At 45.6% G+C, this 18,667-nt stretch overlaps 1 protein-coding gene across 1 annotated transcript; it reads left to right on the plus strand.

The window, feature by feature from the left end:
- The first annotated feature begins 11,593 nt into the window (after positions 1-11,593).
- Positions 11,594-18,383, plus strand: LOC127295809 (uncharacterized). Its single transcript, XM_051325806.2, has 2 exons — positions 11,594-13,965; positions 17,828-18,383. The coding sequence occupies exon 1, from the start codon at positions 11,886-11,888 to the stop codon at positions 13,845-13,847; it is 1,962 nt and encodes a 653-aa protein (XP_051181766.1). The 5' UTR covers positions 11,594-11,885; the 3' UTR covers positions 13,848-13,965; positions 17,828-18,383.
- Positions 18,384-18,667: the final 284 nt, after the last annotated feature.

Genomic DNA, 18,667 nt, shown 5'->3' on the forward strand with positions numbered 1-18,667 from the left:
CTCGCAAACGAAGAATCCACAGAGATCGGTCCCCGGAGGTTGTTGCGGGCATTTCTTTACAAGAATATAATTCAATCAAACAATAGTCAAGTATGATAATTAAAAGGTGTGTGGACCTAGGTAGTACTACTTACTTTCGCACGCCATCGCAGCTTCGGTGTCCATTCACGGGACGTATCTTCCTTGATGAAAGTTTGCCATACGCTGCTCGACAAAAGAAAATGCATAAAAGAGTCATCAATTAGTTCAAAGCAGGAAATTAACGAAACAAACCGATAAGAATTAAAATTACCTTCTGAGCATTAAAAAACAAGACACGTATAGATCCTTTTTTTGCTTAGTGAGTCCAAGACTTCAACTTCTCCAATTTCCAAATTGATGACGAGAAGAATAAAGTGAAACCTACGCACGTTTCAATATGTAGTGTCATATATATAAGTCATTAGTTAAAATTTTGACATACGGTGAGCAAAATATAATGTGTTATAAGACAGTAAGACTCACTCGAAGTTGTAAGGCCAAAGTATTAGCTTTTTGTCACGTTGTCGCTTCAAAAACCTTAGCAAAGTCTGCGGTGTATCCTTGTTATAGAGGGGATTCTCTATGGTTTTAACATGCATTGTGTGCGGGTCAATGAACCCAATGTCTGTGATATCGTCCCTTTTGCATTCGAGCATCTTCGATCTGCATAATATAGCGCACAAAAGATTATAATCTGCGAGACAATGAACGACTTCTCAAATTAAATAAATAAATCACTTACGAGACAATAGCAACTGATGATTGATTTGTCGAGGGCCCGGAGATTGTATAACTGAAAGAGTTCGGCGAAGTCAACGTTCACACAGTACTCCTGGAAGTAGTGCTCTTCCCTAACTCGCACCATGATAGTCTCGATCCCTTCCTTTGAGGCCTTAAGGTACCACGAATGCAAGTTACGCATACATGTTGGTACCTTCCTGAGATTCTCGACCAAATCTTTCCCTTGAACAAACTGATATGCTCGTTCAGCGAAGGCGTAATCAGTTGCATCTTGTCGAGAACTTTGAACGGTCTTCCCGTCAAACACCTTGAGAGGGGCGACCGATTGAACGGGTTGTTGTCCGAGCTGGTAGACACTGTGTATCCCTTTTATCTCCCTGATACCCAATTGAACGGGTTTTGTCGCCTCGATCATCTTGTCATACGACCTTTCAATAGAACGCGCATAGTCAGATGGCGGCGATGGTACAGGGTCATATAGATTGTCAACGGTACGCACAACTTTCTCCGGATCTAGTGTCTTCTCGAAAGGAATCTCTGGCACTTTCGGTGCAAACCATTTCTTCAACTCGGCACGAACGGCCTCCGCGTTTTCCTCTGGAGTTTTTTCCCAAGGTAACTTCTCGATGGCGGCGATTGTTTCTCCTTTCTAGCTTTCTTCCTAGGCGGCGTACCGTTCCGCTTAACGGACGCTGTCTTACGTCGCGGAGGATCTCGAGATGGTGGACTCACGCTGGGGTCCCTCTCAGGTAGGTGTGGACTTGGCTGCTCACCAGGACTGCCACCAGGAGGAGTCGATGGCATTTGCTGCTCATGTGTAGGAGTCGGTGGCCTTTGCAAAAGGACGACGTACTTCTTCGGCCATAGGGCGAAACCGTGCTTGACATCAGCCAGTGTCCTCTCATCTTCACCTCTAGGAATATCAAGCTCCACTTTTTCAAAACCCGAAACAACTTCATCCACCCCGACACGAACACAACCAGGTGGAATGGGCATATGATGGTGCATTGCTCCATCTTCACTTGGGTACACATAGCCGACCGCCACCTTAACAGACGCGGTCCTGATTAACATATGTAGCTCGCAATCTATCTTCTCCGTGACATAATCCACGGGGTAGCTTCCTCCACATCCGTCAAGATGCGAGGAACCGACACTGCTTCTTCGCTGAGATGGGGCAGCATCGGCTTGTGGATCCTGTAGAAACAGCGGCTGATCAGGTGCCCTCTGATTTCTCTCAAGAGCCTCCACCCTAGTTAACAATTCCGTTACAATGTCGGCGTCCTTCTTCTTCTTTCGCGAACGGCTTGTAAGTGTCGGCGCTGTCCGGCCACGCTTCCTTCATGGTGAGACCTGGGCGAGCTCGTACCCGTCCAACATGTTCGGGGTTCCCAGGCGAGTGTCAGCTCGTCATTCTCTCGATCGGGAATGTACTCTCCCTTTACGACCTTTTCAATTGCATCTACAAGCTTCGGTACAATTGCCTCAATTTTTTCCTTCCATTTTCCCTTCGCAACGATCAGCCTGTCTTTGGGTCCAACCACCGCCCCATGAGCGAACAACCAGAACTTGGACCGTTCGGGCCAGTCCCATGTACGTGGAGTGATTCCATGATCAATCAGTTTATTCTCAAACGCTGTCCACTTCGGAATGGCACTCTTGTAGCCACCTGACCCCAAATGATGCGGAAGTTTCTTCTTTGCAGCATTTTCGGTATTTTTCTTCGATCGGGACACAAAAGTAGACGATTGCTTATACTCCTTAAATGCGGCCCAGTGATCTTTTATCTTCACTAGATTATCATCGAATACTGGATCTTCATTCTTATATTTGTCCCATAAATTTTTCTTGAAGGTCTGGAATTGTATGGCCATCTTCTTCCATGTCCATTCCTTGACTTTATTCTTCTGGCCTTCCGTCATGTCTTCCGGTAGGCTGAACTTTGTCAGTAGCGTGTCCCAAAGAAATTTTTTCATCGTGTCGTTGACATAACTAGCACCACTCTCCGGGTTCTTCGGCTTATGCCACTCTTGAATGCTGATCGGTACATGGTCCCTAACAATAACTCCGGATTGACTTGTAAATTTGCGGCAAAACTCCTTGGGCTGCCTTTGGTTCACCATTATCCTTGAATGCCGTGAGGGCTAACCTGCCCTCGCCCTTTAGCACCCGCGTCGGGCCTCGTTTTGATCTAACAGACTTGCTCGATGATCCAGATGGCTAAAAGAAAAAATTATTCGTTAATAAGTGCAATACAAATAAATGAATGCATCTAGGGATGAACACAGACTAATTGATACATAGATATACACCTCGCCGGAGTTTGTGATGGACACTTCATTGTCTTTTCTAACTTGTTCAGACTCAAGTCCCTCGCCAAAATCATTCAGAAAGTCTTGGAACTCGTTGTCATCTCCATCGTCGGGTTCCGGACCACGGGCACTCTCATAGATCAATTGCTGCACCACTTCTTCCCCCTCCTCATCTCGGACGAAGGTGCCGTCCTCCATACCTCAATGTCACTGCAAAATTAAGAAAGCAATTGTATTTCATTCATCATGTAATGATCATATAACAGATTGCTAGATGGATAACAATTGAAATGAAGAAAGCAAAAAAAAACCCTAACCCTAACACTCGGCGCTCCTCCTCTCGCTCTTCTCTCTTTTTCTCGACCCTAACCCTAACACTCGGCGCTCTTCCTCTCGCTCTTCTCTCTTTTTCTCGACCCTAACCCTAACACTCGGCGCTCTTCCTCTCGCTCTTCTCTCTTTTTCTCGACCCTAACCCTAACACTCGGCGCTCTTCCTCTCACTCTTCTCTCTTTTTCTCGACCCTAACCCTAACACTCGCCGCTCTTCCTCTCGCTCTTCTCTCTTTTTCTCGACCCTAACCCTAACACTCGGCGCTCCTCCTCTCGCTCTTCTCTCTTTTTCTCGACCCTAACCCTAACACTCGGCGCTCTTCCTCTCGCTCTTCTCTCTATTGATGCATAAAAGGGAAAGCTTCAAAGTTACCCATTGAAAACTTGATTTTTTCTCCGCCTAAAATTTTAAAATATGATTAATAATCAAAATCCCTATTTGAAATTTGAACTTCATCAAAATTGGAAACTAACTGTGTCATTGTGTCATTCTTTCTATGCAACGTATGAAGACATAACGATCTTGCAGCCGACCAAATTAGCGTAGAGAGTTCAATATGTCAGTAGACAAAATTCGAATGCCAAGAACCCGTTACATTGTAACATACACATGGTATTAGCAAAGTATCTAGCACCAGTACAAGGACCACGGCGGCGCCGCTCCACTTCGTGCTGGTGCCTCTCCGCCTCGTCGCCGACACGTTCAGCCCGTGGACGGCCGATGTATAAAACCCCACGCCGTCCACCCTCAACTATTCTCTCCTCACCTTCGATCATCCCTCGCCACGCCCAAAGAATTCTTCTCCACTCCCACTCCCCGATCACAGAGCCATGGCGGGAGGCAAGACGCACACGCACAAGGCATCTTCCTCACGCTCTCGCTGCGCCTGCTGCCCACGCCCTGCGGCCTGCTCCTCGTCTTCCTGCACGCCCTCACCGCCGTCTTCTCCGCCGTCGGCTGCTCTGGCTCCTTCACGGCCGGCCCGGTGCCCTGGCACACGGCGCACACCGCGGGCGCCGTGCTCACGGCCATCTTCCAGGGCGCCGTCGCACTGCTCGCCTTCACCCGCACCGCCGACTTCCTCTCGCCGAGCTGCAGTCCTACGTCCGCGATGACGACGGCGCCGTCATCCTCCCACGACGACTACCTGCGCCACCAGCTCAACAAGACGCTCGACCCGCGCCTCCGCCGCGACTGGCGCCGCAAGGTGGACGCCTTCGCGCGCCTCCGCGCCGATGGCCGGCCTCCTCTCCGACGCCTCCCGCGCGCTCTGCGTCGGCGCGCGCCTCGGCCAGGAGGTCGCCGCGCTCCGCCTCATCGGCGTGCGCCGTGCCGTCGGCATCGACCTCGCCCAGCGCTGCCGCTCGTCGTCCGCGGCGACTTCCACGCGCAGCCCTTCGCCGATGACGCCCTCGGCATAACGTCGAACACCTTGCGGGTGTTCGATGGCCGGCACCGAGGCGGAGGAGCGCAGCAGCTTCACGACGATGGCTACCACGGCGACGGCTACCTTCACGGCGACGACAAGCTTTGCGCGCAGGGAAAGACGCCGACGACAAGGCAAGGACGACGACGACGAGGTGCCGTGGTGGAGGACGTACTGCGGCGGCGACGGCCTGGACGACGGCGTGGCGCTAGCGCGGAACGGCGGCGACGGCCTGGACGACGGCGTGGCGCCGACGAGGGACGGCGGCGACGGCCTGGACGACGGCGTGGCGCTGGCGCGGAACTCGGCGACGGCGAGGTGGTCTCTGCGGGTGTGAGAAGAAAGGGGAATTGGGGGAAGAGCCCGCGCGGCTAAGTGAAATAGAGGGAAGAGCCTTTGGTACCGGTTGGTACCACCAACCGTACGAAAGACCTTTCGTACCGGTTGGTGGTACCAACTGGTACCAAATGGTTTTTTTTTGTTTTTGTTTTTCTTTTCTTGTTTTCTTTTCTTTTCTTTGTTTCTTTTTTATTTTCTGTTTCTTCTTTCTTTTCTGTTTCTTTTTCTATACTTTTGTGTTTCTTTTCTTTTCTTTTTATTTTCTATTTCTTTTATTTTCTATTTGTTTTCTATTTCTTTTTCTATTTCCGTTTGTTTTCTTTTCTATTTCTTTTCTATATCCTTTTTTATATTTCTTTTCTATTTATTTTTTCTTTTCTGTTTCTTCTTTCTTTTATTTTGTGTTTCTTTTCTTTTCTTTTTATTTTCTATTTCTTTTCTTTTCTATTTCTTTTTCTATTTCCGTTTGTTTTCTTTTCTATTTCTTTTCTATATCCTTTTTTATATTTCTTTTATATATATTTTCTATTTCTTTTCTATATATTATCTGTTTCTATTCTTTACTCCCGCCACGACGCCGTCCGCGCGGGAAACTTTCCCGCCACGTACGACGGAAAAAGGCGGGAAAGAAAGGGCGGGAATAAAAATTTATTACGAGTGAACTCGAATTAAAAGTACATAGCTTAACTGAAAATTAAAGATACATGGCCAAATTCTACTGTTGGAGTCATTCAGTCATACTCGTGCCTAGCCCTGTAGTAGTCGCCACTGTAGTCGTCGTAGTCGCCGTCATCATCGTCGCTGGCATCGGGGTCGCGGTACTCGAACGTCGGCGGGTGAGCACGCGTGGGCTGGGACTGAGGGTAGCGCAGGCGGGGGCCACGGTAGGCCATGACGCCCTGGAGAGTCCGGCCGCGCCACCACAGCCGACGGCCGGCCTCGTTGAAGTTCGGAGGAGGCGGGCCGCCCTCCTCGTGCCTGGCAAGCGCCCTCTCACACCGATTGATGAAGAAGCTTTCCCAAGTCGGGCTGTAGTCGGGATGCCACCGGGGATTCCTCCGCTGCTCTGGCGTGAGCTCGAAGTAGTAGTGGTTCGTGATGGCCATCTCGCGCGCCATACCTAGAGGGACTGGAGGGACCGGTACGCCTCCGACGCTTAGCAACCAGCCGGTCGGGACGCGGTAGCCCGGCGGGCAGGGGTAGTTCGAGGCGCAAAGCGCCTCCGCCTCCTGGGGGGTTAGAGATGCGATGGAAGCCATGGGAGAGAATGATGAGGTTTGCAGATATGAGTCTAGATGTGATATGTAAATGGTGGCCAAGCCTACATATATATAGTGAAAAAATGGCGGGAAGACAGAGGCGGGAACCGGTGGAAAGCGCGGGAAGAAAATAGGCGGGAAGACAGATCGAGGCAAACCTTTAGTACCGGTTGGTGGGTGCAACCGGTACTAAAGCTGTCGGCAGGATAAGGACGCCCTGCTCGATGAGATATAGTATGTAGCGCACGACGCCCTGTCGGTGGGATAAGGACGCGTGGGTAACCTTTAGTACCGGTTGGTGGGTGCAACCGGTACTAAAGCTGTCGGCGGGATAAGGACGCCCTGCTCGATGAGATAAAGTATGTAGCGCACGACGCCCTGTCGGTGGGATAAGGACGCGTGGGTAACCTTTAGTACCGGTTCGTGTCTGCAACCGGTACTAAAGCTGTCGGCAGGATAAGGACACGCTCTGCCTATAAAAGGAGCATCGATACACCATGGGAAGCAGCTCAACAAGCCAACATGGATGGAGAGTTTCATCACCATGGATGGAGGAAAGGGTTGGGAAATCTCCCGTGGCGGAACTTGTCGAAGATGCCCTTGGTGCACACGCCCTATGGCATCTTCGGAAGTTCCGCCTCGGAAAAATTTCCCTGCAAGCCCGTGGAAGACTCCATCTCCTCTAACAATGTTGGGGAAAGGGTTGGGAAATCTCCCGTGGCGGAACTTGTCGAAGATGCCCTTGGTGCACACGCCATATGGCATCTTCGGAAGTTCCGCCTCGGAATTTTTTTCCTGCAAGCCCATGGAAGACTCCATCTCCTCTAACAATGTTGCGGAAAGGGTTGGGAAATCTCCCGTGGCGGAACTTCTCGAATATGCCCTTGGTGCACATGCCCTATATATGGCATATTCGGAAGTTCCGCCTCGGAAAAATTTCCCTGCAAGCCCGTGACTTAACTAGTAAAACAAGCCAACCATCTCCATTGTTAATATCTTACATATAGTAACATCATTACATAAAAGTGATTTCCATATTGAGATACACAAGTTATACTCCATCTCCTCTAGTCTTCTGAGTTTTCTTCGCCCGTTTCCCTTTCTTCTTACTGCGACGCAACCATGGACAATCTTCATTGTTTAAGATGATGCTTGGGTCAATTTTTACCTTGAAGGGTGGAATATCGTCAAACTTATTATAATCTTCTGACATGTCTATCTTGTCCTCTACTCCCACGATGTTTCTTTTTCCTGAAAGAACTATGTGCCGCTTTGGCTCATCGTATGATGTGTCCTCTTGCCTTTCTTTTCTTTTTTTCGGTTTGCTAGACATATCCTTCACATAAAAAACCTGAGCCACTTCACTGGCTAGGACGAATGGTTCGGTGTTGTACCCAAGATTCTTGAAATCCACTGTAGTCATTCCGTACTGCGGGTCTACCTGTACCCCGTCTTTTAGGTTGAACCATTTACACCGGAACAAAGGGACCTTGAAATTAGGTCCATAGTCAAGTTCCCATATCTCCTCTATGTACCCATAATATGTGACCTTGTTCCCATTGCCATCTTCTGCATCAAAGTGGACACCACTGTTTTGGTTGGTGCTCTTTTTGTCTTGGGCGAAAGTGTAAAATGTGTTCCCATTAATCTCGTACCCTTGAAAAGTCGATATAGTAGAAGATGGTTGCTTGGCCAACAAGTACAGCTGCTCGTCATCGGTGACATTCATGAGACGTGTTTGCAACCAACCGCCGAAAGTCTTCATGTGTTCTCCATCAATCCAATCTTCACGTTGCTCCGGGTATTTAGAGCGTAAGATCTCCTTGTGTTCCTCTTTGTACGGAGCCACCAAGATGGAATTATGTAGAACTGTGTAGTGTGCTTGAGTGAAAGAATGTCCGTCCATACACGTTGCTGATTTCTTTCCTAGCGTGCCTTTTCCACGCAGTCTCCCCTCATAGCGTGATTCAGGAACACCGATCGGCTTAAGGTCAGGAATAAAGTCAACACAAAACTCAATGACCTCCTCTGTTCCATAGCCCTTGGAGATGCTTCCTTCTGGCCTAGCACGGTTATGAACGTACTTCTTTAAGACTCCCATGAATCTCTCAAAGGGGAACATGTTGTGTAGAAATACAGGACCGAGAACGCCAATCTCTTCGACCAGGTGAACTAGGAGATGTGTCATAATATTGAAGAAGGATGGTGGGAACACCAACTCGAAGCTGACTAGACATTGGACCACATCCTTACGTAAATTTTGTAGAGTAAGTGGATTGATCACCTTCGAGAAATTGCATTGAGGAACGCACATAGCTTCACAATGGGTACTCGAACATTTTCCGGCTGAAGCCCACTCAATGCAACCGGAAGTAATTGTGTCATAATCACGTGGCAGTCATGAGACTTTAGGTTTTGAAACTTTTTCTCCGACATGTTTATTATTCCCTTTATATTCGACGAGAAGCCAGACGGGACCTTGATGCTACTCAGGACTTCAAAAAAGATCTCCTTCTCCTCTTTGGTAAGAGCGTAGCTGGCAGGACCTTGATACTTCTGCGGATTCAGGTTGTTTCCTTCGTGGATACTTTGCTGGTCCTGCCGTGCATCCGGTGTATCTTTTGTCTTCCCATACACGCCCAAGAAGTTTAGCAGGTTCACGCAAAGATTTTTCGTCACGTGCATCACGTCGATTGCAGAGTGAACCTCTAAGAATTTCCAGTAGGGTAGCTCCCAAAATATCGACTTCTTCTTCCACATGGGTACGTGTCCGTCAACATCATGCGGAACAGATTGTCCGCCGGGACCCTTTCCAAAGATCACTTTTAAATCCTTGACCATATCATATATAACTTCCACATTAGGGCGGGTAGGCTTCGTTCGGTTATCTGCCTCACCTCCGAAATGCTTTCCTCTCTTTCTTACGTGATGTTGTTTTGGAAGAAATCGATGATGCCCCAGGTACACATTCTTGTTTCCCAAATAATTACTATCAGTCTCACCTAAACAGTGTGTGCATGCATTGTATCCCTTGTTTGACTGCCCTGAAATGTTACCAAGAGCAGGCCAATCATTGATGGTTACAAATAACAATGCTCGTAGGTTAAATTCCTTTTGTTCGTGCTCATCCCACACAGGTACACCTTCGTCACGCCACAACTCTAAAAGTTCTTCAACCAATGGCCTCAGGTACACATCAATGTCGTTGCCGGGTTGCTTCGGGCCCTGGATGAGCACTGGCATCATAATGAACTTCCGCTTCATGCACAACCAAGGAGGAAGGTTATAGATACATAGAGTCACTGGCCAGTGCTATGGACTGAGCTCTTGCTCCCGAAAGGATTAAAGCCATACGTACTTAGACCAAATCTTAAGTTCCTTGCGTCATCTGAAAATGACTTGAACTCTCTGTCGATTTTTCTTCACCGCGACCCGTCGGCGGGGTGTCTCGCATCACATCTTTCTTACGGTCCTCTTTGTGCCATCGCAACAACTTGGCATGCTCTTTGTTCTGGAACAAACGTTTCAACCGTGGTATTATAGGAGCATACCACATCACCTTCGCAGGAACCCTCTTCCTGGGGGTGGACTCACCCTCAACATCGCCAGGGTCATCTCGCCTGATCTTATACCTCAATGCACTACATACCGGGCATGCATTCAAATTCTCGTACTCCCCGCGGTAGAGGATGCAGTCATTGATGCATGCATGTATCTTCTGCACCTCTAATCCTAGAGGGCAGACAACCTTCTTTGCTTCGTACATGCTAGAGGGCAACACGTTCTCCCCTGGAAGCATCTTCTTTATTATTTTCAGCAACTTTTCAAATCCCTTGTCAGAAGTACCATTCTCTGCCTTCCACTGCAGCAATTCCAGCGTGGTACCCAGCTTTTTCTGACCATTTTCGCAATTTGGGTACAACAGTTTGTTGTGATCCTCTAACATTTTCTCCAACTTCAACCTCTCCTTTTCATTTCCGCAGTTCATCTTCGCATCAAGAATGGCCCGACCCAAATCGTCATCCGGGTCATCAAAAATCGGCTCATCGAAAATGAGCTCTTCTTCAGCTTCGTCTTCCCCCATTCTACTACCACCGTCTTCAGTGAATAAGGGATAGTTGTCACTATCCTCTTCTTCTTCGTTGTCTTCCAATATAACCCCTCTTTCTCCGTGCTTGGTCCAACAATTATAGCTGGGCATGAAACCATTCTCCAGCAGGTGGACGTGAAGGGTCTTCGAGGTAGAGTAATCCTTCATATTCTTACAGGAACTACATGGACAATACATGAAACCATTCGACCGCATGTTTGCCTCAACCACGTTGAGAAAATAATGCATGCCAGTAATGAACTCGGGATGGCACCGGTCACCGTACATCCATTGTCGACTCATCTGCATTTTATATGTATATCAAAAATCATTAAGTACACAACATCATGGATATATGAGTGACCAACTTAATTAATATTCAAGTTCATCACATAAAACTAAGTTTTTATAAAAAGAAGAGGCTCACCGAGGTTGTACGGTGCCGGCTAGGGGACGACGCTAGCGATCGACGGCGGTGAGGACGGGGATGATACTAATTAAAACCTACAAAATATACCATAATTTCAGCTCAAATTGATTATAAAAAAAGTAAAATCCCTAACTTAGGCATTTCATCAAACACCTTGCTAGCACTAGAAAAATAGTACGAGTTAAACTACCAAAGAAATGAGCTAAATTAGGAACGCCGGAAGAAAGGATGATATTGCTAACCCTTGGATAGATGGAGGTCGTTAATCTTGTTAAAATGGTGGAGAAAGAATGAAAATTTGTTGGAGTGTGAGAGGTGCAAAAGTTTTAGAAATGTGAGAGAGATGAAAATGAGAATGGATCGGGGGCGGGGGAGGGGCAGTGAGCATATGAGGCACCCTTTAGTACCGGTTGCTAACACAAACCGGTACCAAAGGTCCAACCTTGGCCCCACCCTCACCTGCCATTCTGGCCGAAGACCTTTCGTACCGGTTCCTAACACGAACCGGTACGAAAGCTCGTAACGAACCGGTACGAATGCCTGAGCGTCCGAACCGGTACAAATGCCACCTTTAATACCGGTTCGTAAGGGAACCGGTATTAAAGTCTTAGATGGATGAGAGGTTTTCTACTAGTGGGAGGCCGTCGGAGCAGAATCTAGAAGCAAGCGATCATCGATTCCCATTCGATTTGGCGGTAGAGAAAGCATATGCGCAGCTACCACCGAGGTGGAACAAGAGACCACATCCTTTGGGCCTTGCGGTAACGGAGCTGAAGGCGGCGCTAGCGCTGTTGATACTGCATCATCACTCTCTGCTACTGAACAAGTTCACAGAGGAGGTTGGGGCTGCAGAAATTTGATTGGTACGGCTGTGCTTGGTTTTGGCGGGACTGGAAAGGTGGAGGAGCTGGTAGTGGGTTCCAGGAGCTCGTCCATGGCGTCGTGGACCAAGTCAAGAGTTGGTGGGAGCCATGTGACGGTCGTGGACATGGAGGATAAGGAGTTGGAGACACTTTTTGGACAGCTATGGGATATTCCACAGCATCTGGACAACCCTCCCCTGCGTGTGGCACCATATATAAGCCCTCCACGCCCTAGGGTTCGGTATTCCCCTCCACCGCCGCCATTACCACCAGAGAGACCAGCACTATGTTATCTTGGGGTTGAGGAGGTAGAGATTATAGATCTGGAGTCTGAGGAGGTGATCATGGCTGACAGAGGGCGTGGGGGAAGGAACAGAGGAAGAGGATCTGGAGGGGGAAGAGGGGACAACTGGAATCGGCAGTTCAACAACAACCAATTTCAGCAAAGTACTCAGCAGCAACAGCAACCCTTCCAACAGAATCAAGGTCCATACCCTCAGTTCCCTCCACAGCCTTATGGTTTTGCTCCTGGTGGTATGCCTCCTCCCTGGGCTTTTCAAGGTCCCTATCCTCAGTTCAATCCACAACAGTATGGGTTTCAGTCTAACCAATGGATTGCCCCAAGTAATGAAGAGATTCCACAAAATTCTCAAGCTCAGGTGGATGACAGTGTAGCTAAGGCAAAAGGTGGAATGGCAAAGCAGATGCAGAAGAAGAAAAATGGTGGGGGTGGTGAAGTTCAGGTGATTCCTAACCAGATGTCCTATGTGGACACCATTTGCCTTGGTTGTGGAGAGCCTGGACACTTCAAGCAATCATGTGACAAGAAAGCTTTCTGCTTCATATGCAAAGCTACCAACCATGGTGTTGAAGGCTGCCCTGTTGTCAAAAGACCTCCTCAAGTGGCAAAGTACATAGGAAGTGCAGCTAATGGCTTAGGTTTCTTCCATATTGAGATTCCTGAGGTAGTTGTCAACCCTGTGACCACAACAAAAAACTGTGGGCTTGTACTGATTGAGGAAGGCAACATAACTAAAGCTGAGTTGGCCAAGGAGTTTGCAGGGATTTACAGGACAAATTGGCCATGGCAAATCAGAGAACTCACTCAATGGTCATACCTGGTGAAATTTCCTCCTCATCTGCCAGTGGACCAGGTGATTGGGTATCCTAGGTTTGGCCTAACAAAACCTGGAGTGTGGGTAAAAGTTGAGGCATGGGATGATGATCCAGATCCTGTGGCAGTAATGCAAGTGACATGGATGAAGATACATGGTCTACAACCACCATGGTGTGAATGGAATGTGATAGCCCAGGCTGTGTCTGTGTGTGGTATCCTTGAAGAAATAGATTGGATGAGTGTTTTTAAGGACTGTGCTGAGGTTGTAAGGGTGAAGATTAAGTGCAGAGATGCTACCAGGATTCCTGCTGGCAGACTTTTCCATTTCCAGGGTAAATTCCATCAGCTGTTGTTTGAGGTTGAGGGTGAACCTGCTATAGGGGTGGCAGAGGATCCACCTATTCCACCACCTCCCCCTCCCTCTGATGAAAATGATGAGCAGGGGAATGAAGAACAGAATAGTGAAAAGCAAGATGGAATGGATACTGACAGAGGCAGTGCAGCAGGGAATGCCTCTGCAAGTTCTGGGGTGGTTAATCCTGGTTCAACTAGCTCTGGGTCTGTAGGGAGAAGGCTTGTTACTGATGGTGGAGAGGTTAAGGAGTATGTGAGTGGTGAAGAGGTTTATGAGTTGCTTCTCAAAAATGGTGAGGTTGATGAGGAGGGCAGGTTCATCTGGAGGAGTGGTCCTAGCAGGATTAGTGAAGAGGTGAGTGAAGAAATTCAGAACTTCCTTTTGGAGGATCAAGAAAGTCTGGCATGCAAACATGGGGTTAATCTGGACAGTATGGAGATGAGTGATGGTGACATGGAACTTGCTCTACCAGAAGACATCTTGCCTAGCTTTGAGAAGACTGATACAGAAGGAGTGATGGACACTGACCAACAGAAGAAACCAAGGAAGAAGAAAGCCTAGGGTCCTGTTCAGGCTACAAGGCAGAGTTCCAGGGTGGACAGGTCTATGAATGTGATGAAGAAGGCTATTGAATACAAGAAGAAGAACAACCTGGAGGAGCCAAACAAGAAGATGAAAGGTATAATGTAGTATAATGCTTTTCAGTCCTTAGATGTTGATTATCTTGAATCTTTGGCTAGAAATGTAGGTATTGATATATCTGCTGTTAGTGGTAGTAGTGGAAAAGATGAAAATCATGTTACTCTGCCTAAGTCTCATGTGTGTGATATGGCCACTAGTATGAGAGTGGCAGTAGAACTTGAGATCCCTAGGGAGAATAATACTCATGGATCTCCTGTAGTGTCTGGTAAGAGAGTGGGAGTGTCAACTCCTGTTACTCATAATAAACAAGATATAGATGAATATGAGGATGAGGGTGAGAAATGGATAGAGGTTATTAGGAAATCACGGGGCAAGCACCCTAGGAAGAGAGGGCAATGTTAATTTCCTTCTTTAACATTAGAGGGATTACTGCTCCTGGTAGGAAAAAGTGCTTAGAAGATACTGTCATTCCTTTAAAAGTTGATTACATTGGCTTTCAGGAGACAAAAAAAGAGAAATTCTCTAGGTCTTTCCTGAAAACCATTCTAGGAAATAGAAATTTTGAATGGAACTTTAGGCCTGCAGTTGGTTCAGCTGGTGGGATCCTAGTTGGTGTTAATAGTGATATTTTTGAAGTTATTTCTTGGGACATTAAAGTTTTTTCTGTTAGTACAGTTGTTAGGGTCAAAAGTTCTGGTGTGGTTTTTAGGCTAACTACAGTTTATGGTTCTCCTTATGAGGAGGGTAAAGAGGCTTTTATTTCAGAGTTGCATGAGCTGTTCTTGAACTGGGATGGACCTGCTATGATTGGTGGTGATTTCAATCTAGTCAGATCTCAGTGTGATAAAAGTAATGGTGTTATAGATTTTAAATGGGCTGATAAATTCAATGCATGGATAGATTTATGGGCTCTAGTGGAAATGGGTCTAGCTGGTAGATCTTTTACTTGGAGTAATAATCAGAGTAACATAATTATGAGTAGAATTGATAGGATATTTTGTAACACTGGTTTTGAGGCTCTGTTTCCTTTGGGGAATGCAAGAGCTCTTCCTAGATTAGGCAGTGATCATACTCCTATAATCTGGGATTCTGGTGAATCTGTAGTGCCTAAGAAAAGTAGCTTTAAGTTTGAAAAGTGGTGGAGTACTAGAGTAGATTTTCAAGAAGTGGTGGTTAAAGCTTGGTCTTTACAGGTATATAGTAATAATCCTCTTGATATTTGGCAGGGTAAGGTTAGGTGTTTTAGGAGTTTTGCTAAAGGGTGGAGTGCAAATATAGATGCTGAGATTAGGAAAAAGAAGAAAAACCTAATGGAGGAATATGATAGATTAGATATAAAAGCTGAGTCTCAAGAACTTTTAGATGAGGAGGCTGAAAGATTTAGACAAATCCTTGAAGAGCTGAGTTCGTTTTGGCTCATTGAGGAAATAAAAGCTAAACAACGTTCTAGAGATAAAGATGTGTGTGAGGGTGACAGAAATACTGCTTATTTTCATGCTTTAGCCAATCAAAGGAGAAGGAAGAAAATGATTCCTGTATTAGATGGTCCTGAGGGTCCTGTTACTGAGACAAAGGATATGTTAGAAATAGCTAAAAATTATTATAAGGATTTATTTGGTGCTGAAGTAAGACCTGACATTAGGCTACTAGATAACTTTTTCCTTCCTGAAGAAAAAGTGATTGTGGAAGAAAATGATATGTTAGGGAGTCGTTTTACTTTAGAAGAGGTAAAAGAGGCTGTTTTTGGCTCTTATGCTGATGGTGCACCTGGGCCTGATGGCTTATCCTTTTTCTTTTATCAGAAGTATTGGAATATTATTGCTCATGATTTGATGAACCTTTTTGATGCCTGGTTTGAGGATAAACTTGATATTTTTAGGTTAAACTTTGCCATGATTACTTTGATACCAAAAGAAAATGATGCTAGGACTATGAAGAAGTTTAGACCCATAAGCTTGCTTAATTGTAGTTTTAAATTTTTTTGTAAGGTCTTGACAAATAGATTGGCTAAGATAATAGGAAGATTGATCTCCTATAATCAATCTGCGTTTATTAAAGGTAGGTATATTTTAGAGAGTGTTGTCACTGCACATGAAATTGTGCATGAGGTACATAGGAGAAAAAAGGAGGGGTTTGTCTTTAAAATTGATTATGAAAAAGCTTATGATAGGGTTAACTTAGATTTTCTTTATGAGGTATTACATCTTAGAGGTTTTAGTCCTTTCTGGATTAGGCTGATAAAACAGTTAACCACTGGGGGATCGGTGGGTGTGAAAATTAATGAGGTTGAAAGTGATTTTTTCTTAACAGGCAAAGGTTTAAGACAAGGGGACCCTCTGTCCCCTGGTCTGTTTAATTTTGTTGTAGATGTTTTCTCAAAAATGCTCCTCAAAGGGGGTAATGAGGGGATGATTAGAGGGCTCTGCCCTGAATTTGTTCCTGGAGGAGTTGTGTGCCTTCAGTATGCTGATGATACTCTTCTTTTTTTGGAAAAGAGTAATAGAATTGCAACTAATCTAAAATGGATGTTAACCTATTTTGAACAAATCTCTGGGATGCGTATCAATTACCATAAGAGTGAGCTGATTCCTATCAATGTAGAGATAGGAGAATGTAATGCTTTCCTGGAAACTTTTGGATGTGTGTTGGGATCCTTCCCAATTAAGTACTTAGGGATTCCTTTACATTATGACAAGCTAAAAAGGGAGGATCTACAACCTTTAATTGACTCTCTCTTAAGTAGACTAGCTGGTTGGAGGGGGAAACTCCTTTCCTCTGCAGCCAAAAGGGAATTAGTTAGGTCTGTTTTAGCCAGCATTCCCATTTACTTGCTGTCTTTTTTTAAATTCCCTAAATGGGCTCTGAAACTGATAAATACACAATTAGCTAATTGTATGTGGAATGATGAAGAGGGAAATAACAAAATTCATCTAGCAAATTGGCCATCTGTATGTATGAAAAAAGAGTTTGGGGGCATGGGTATTCCCAATTTGCAGGACTTAAACCTATGCCTCTTAGGATCTTGGATTAAGAGGTATATACAAGGAGAAGGAACTTTGTGGAGGAAAATTATTGACAGTAAGTATAATACTAGGGACCCAAACATCCTTTGTTGTCATGATGCCCACCCATCTACCTTCTGGAAAGGTGTGATGGGGGCTGTAGAAGCTGTTAGAATAGGATATAAGTGGAAGATAGGGAATGGTAGGTGTGTTAGGTTTTGGGAAGATATTTGGTTTGGTAATTCTAATCTAGCTACCCAATTTTGGGACATTTACTTTGTGTGTAATCAACAAACTAGAACTGTTAGTGATGTGTGGGATGGTGTTAATTTGAGATGTGATTTTAGGAGAACTTTTTCTGATGAGATGATGTCCCAATGGCAAGAATTGTTAGCCATTGCTCAGACTATAGTGCTTAATGAGGATGAGGATCAATTGATTTGGTCTTATGAAACTAATGGGGTTTACTCTTCAAAATCTATGTATGCTCTAGTTAATTTCAGGGGAGTAACTCCAATTTACTTACCTGCTGTTTGGGAACTAAAAATCCCTCCAAGAATCCAGATTTTCCTCTGGTTGCTGTCACAAAATAAAATTATGACTAGGGATAATCTTAGGAAGAGAGGTATTCCAAAACCTATGGAGTGTTCTTTCTGTAAAGATTTTGAAAGTGTTCATCATATCTTTTTTGATTATATTGTTGCAAAACAAATCTGGGGTCTGGTTGAGGAGGTTTTTAGTTATGTAGTTAAGGAATATCTAGATATTGCTAGTAGATGGCTTTGCAATAAGAAGTTTCTGCAATTTAACTTCATTTCCTCTGCTATTTTGTGGGGGATTTGGAATTCTAGGAATAGTTTAGTGTTTAATAGACTTACCTGGTTGAATTTAAAGCAGGTATGGAATGTGATCCTGTCTTACCTAAGGAATTGGAAGGTTCCTTTCAAGGATCAGACGTGGAAGGAAGTGGATCTGTTCATGGACCACTTGGTGAGAAAAATCAAGGCTCCATTGGAACTGACACAAAACTGAAGTGCTCGTCTTTCGACTGGATTTCTTCCTGGGCTCCAGCATCCAAGCTGTCACATGGTGGGAGGGCCTCGCTGGATTACCTGAAGAAACACCCGGAGGAAGAGGCTTCAGTGCATGTGGTGCTGTAACGCCAAGGCATGCAGTGTTGGGGGTAGGATATGGTTCCTTTGATGATGCTATAACTAGGTGCTGTGTTGGTAGAAAGTGGTTTTAGCTTTTGTGGCTGAGCTTTTGATCTGTGCGGGGCTGTAAGTTGGTTCATCAGCTCCTGGTGGGAGAGATGTCGGTGTGTTGCAAACTTGGTCCTGTTTTTAGGTGGTCAAACAGGGGTGTTTTGGGTGCGTTTTATTTTGCTGTAACCTGAACATTGGTTTCATTTTGCATGAATGGAACCGGGGAGGTTGTCTCCCTGAGAATCTAAAAAAAAGTTATTAATGCCAGGCAATTTTTAATCATCTTCAAGTACACTGTATATGTCATGGAAGCTGAAAATCCACTTACAGTTTACATTCTGAGATCATCATGAGTGGTGCATATGTAGGCAACATAGAAACGAATGGGATTAATATAAATCGAGCGAAGTGAAGGGACATCTCAGGTAGATTGAAAAAGAAATATGATAAGAACAGCAGTCCAGTATACTTATGCAAGACAGAATGGTTTAGTTCAGGGATGACAGCAGGTTGTGCCTGCGTGAGACTGCAT

This window comes from Lolium perenne, chromosome 4, assembly GCF_019359855.2.
Source record: "Lolium perenne isolate Kyuss_39 chromosome 4, Kyuss_2.0, whole genome shotgun sequence".
In the NCBI taxonomy this organism is placed as follows: domain Eukaryota; kingdom Viridiplantae; phylum Streptophyta; class Magnoliopsida; order Poales; family Poaceae; genus Lolium; species Lolium perenne.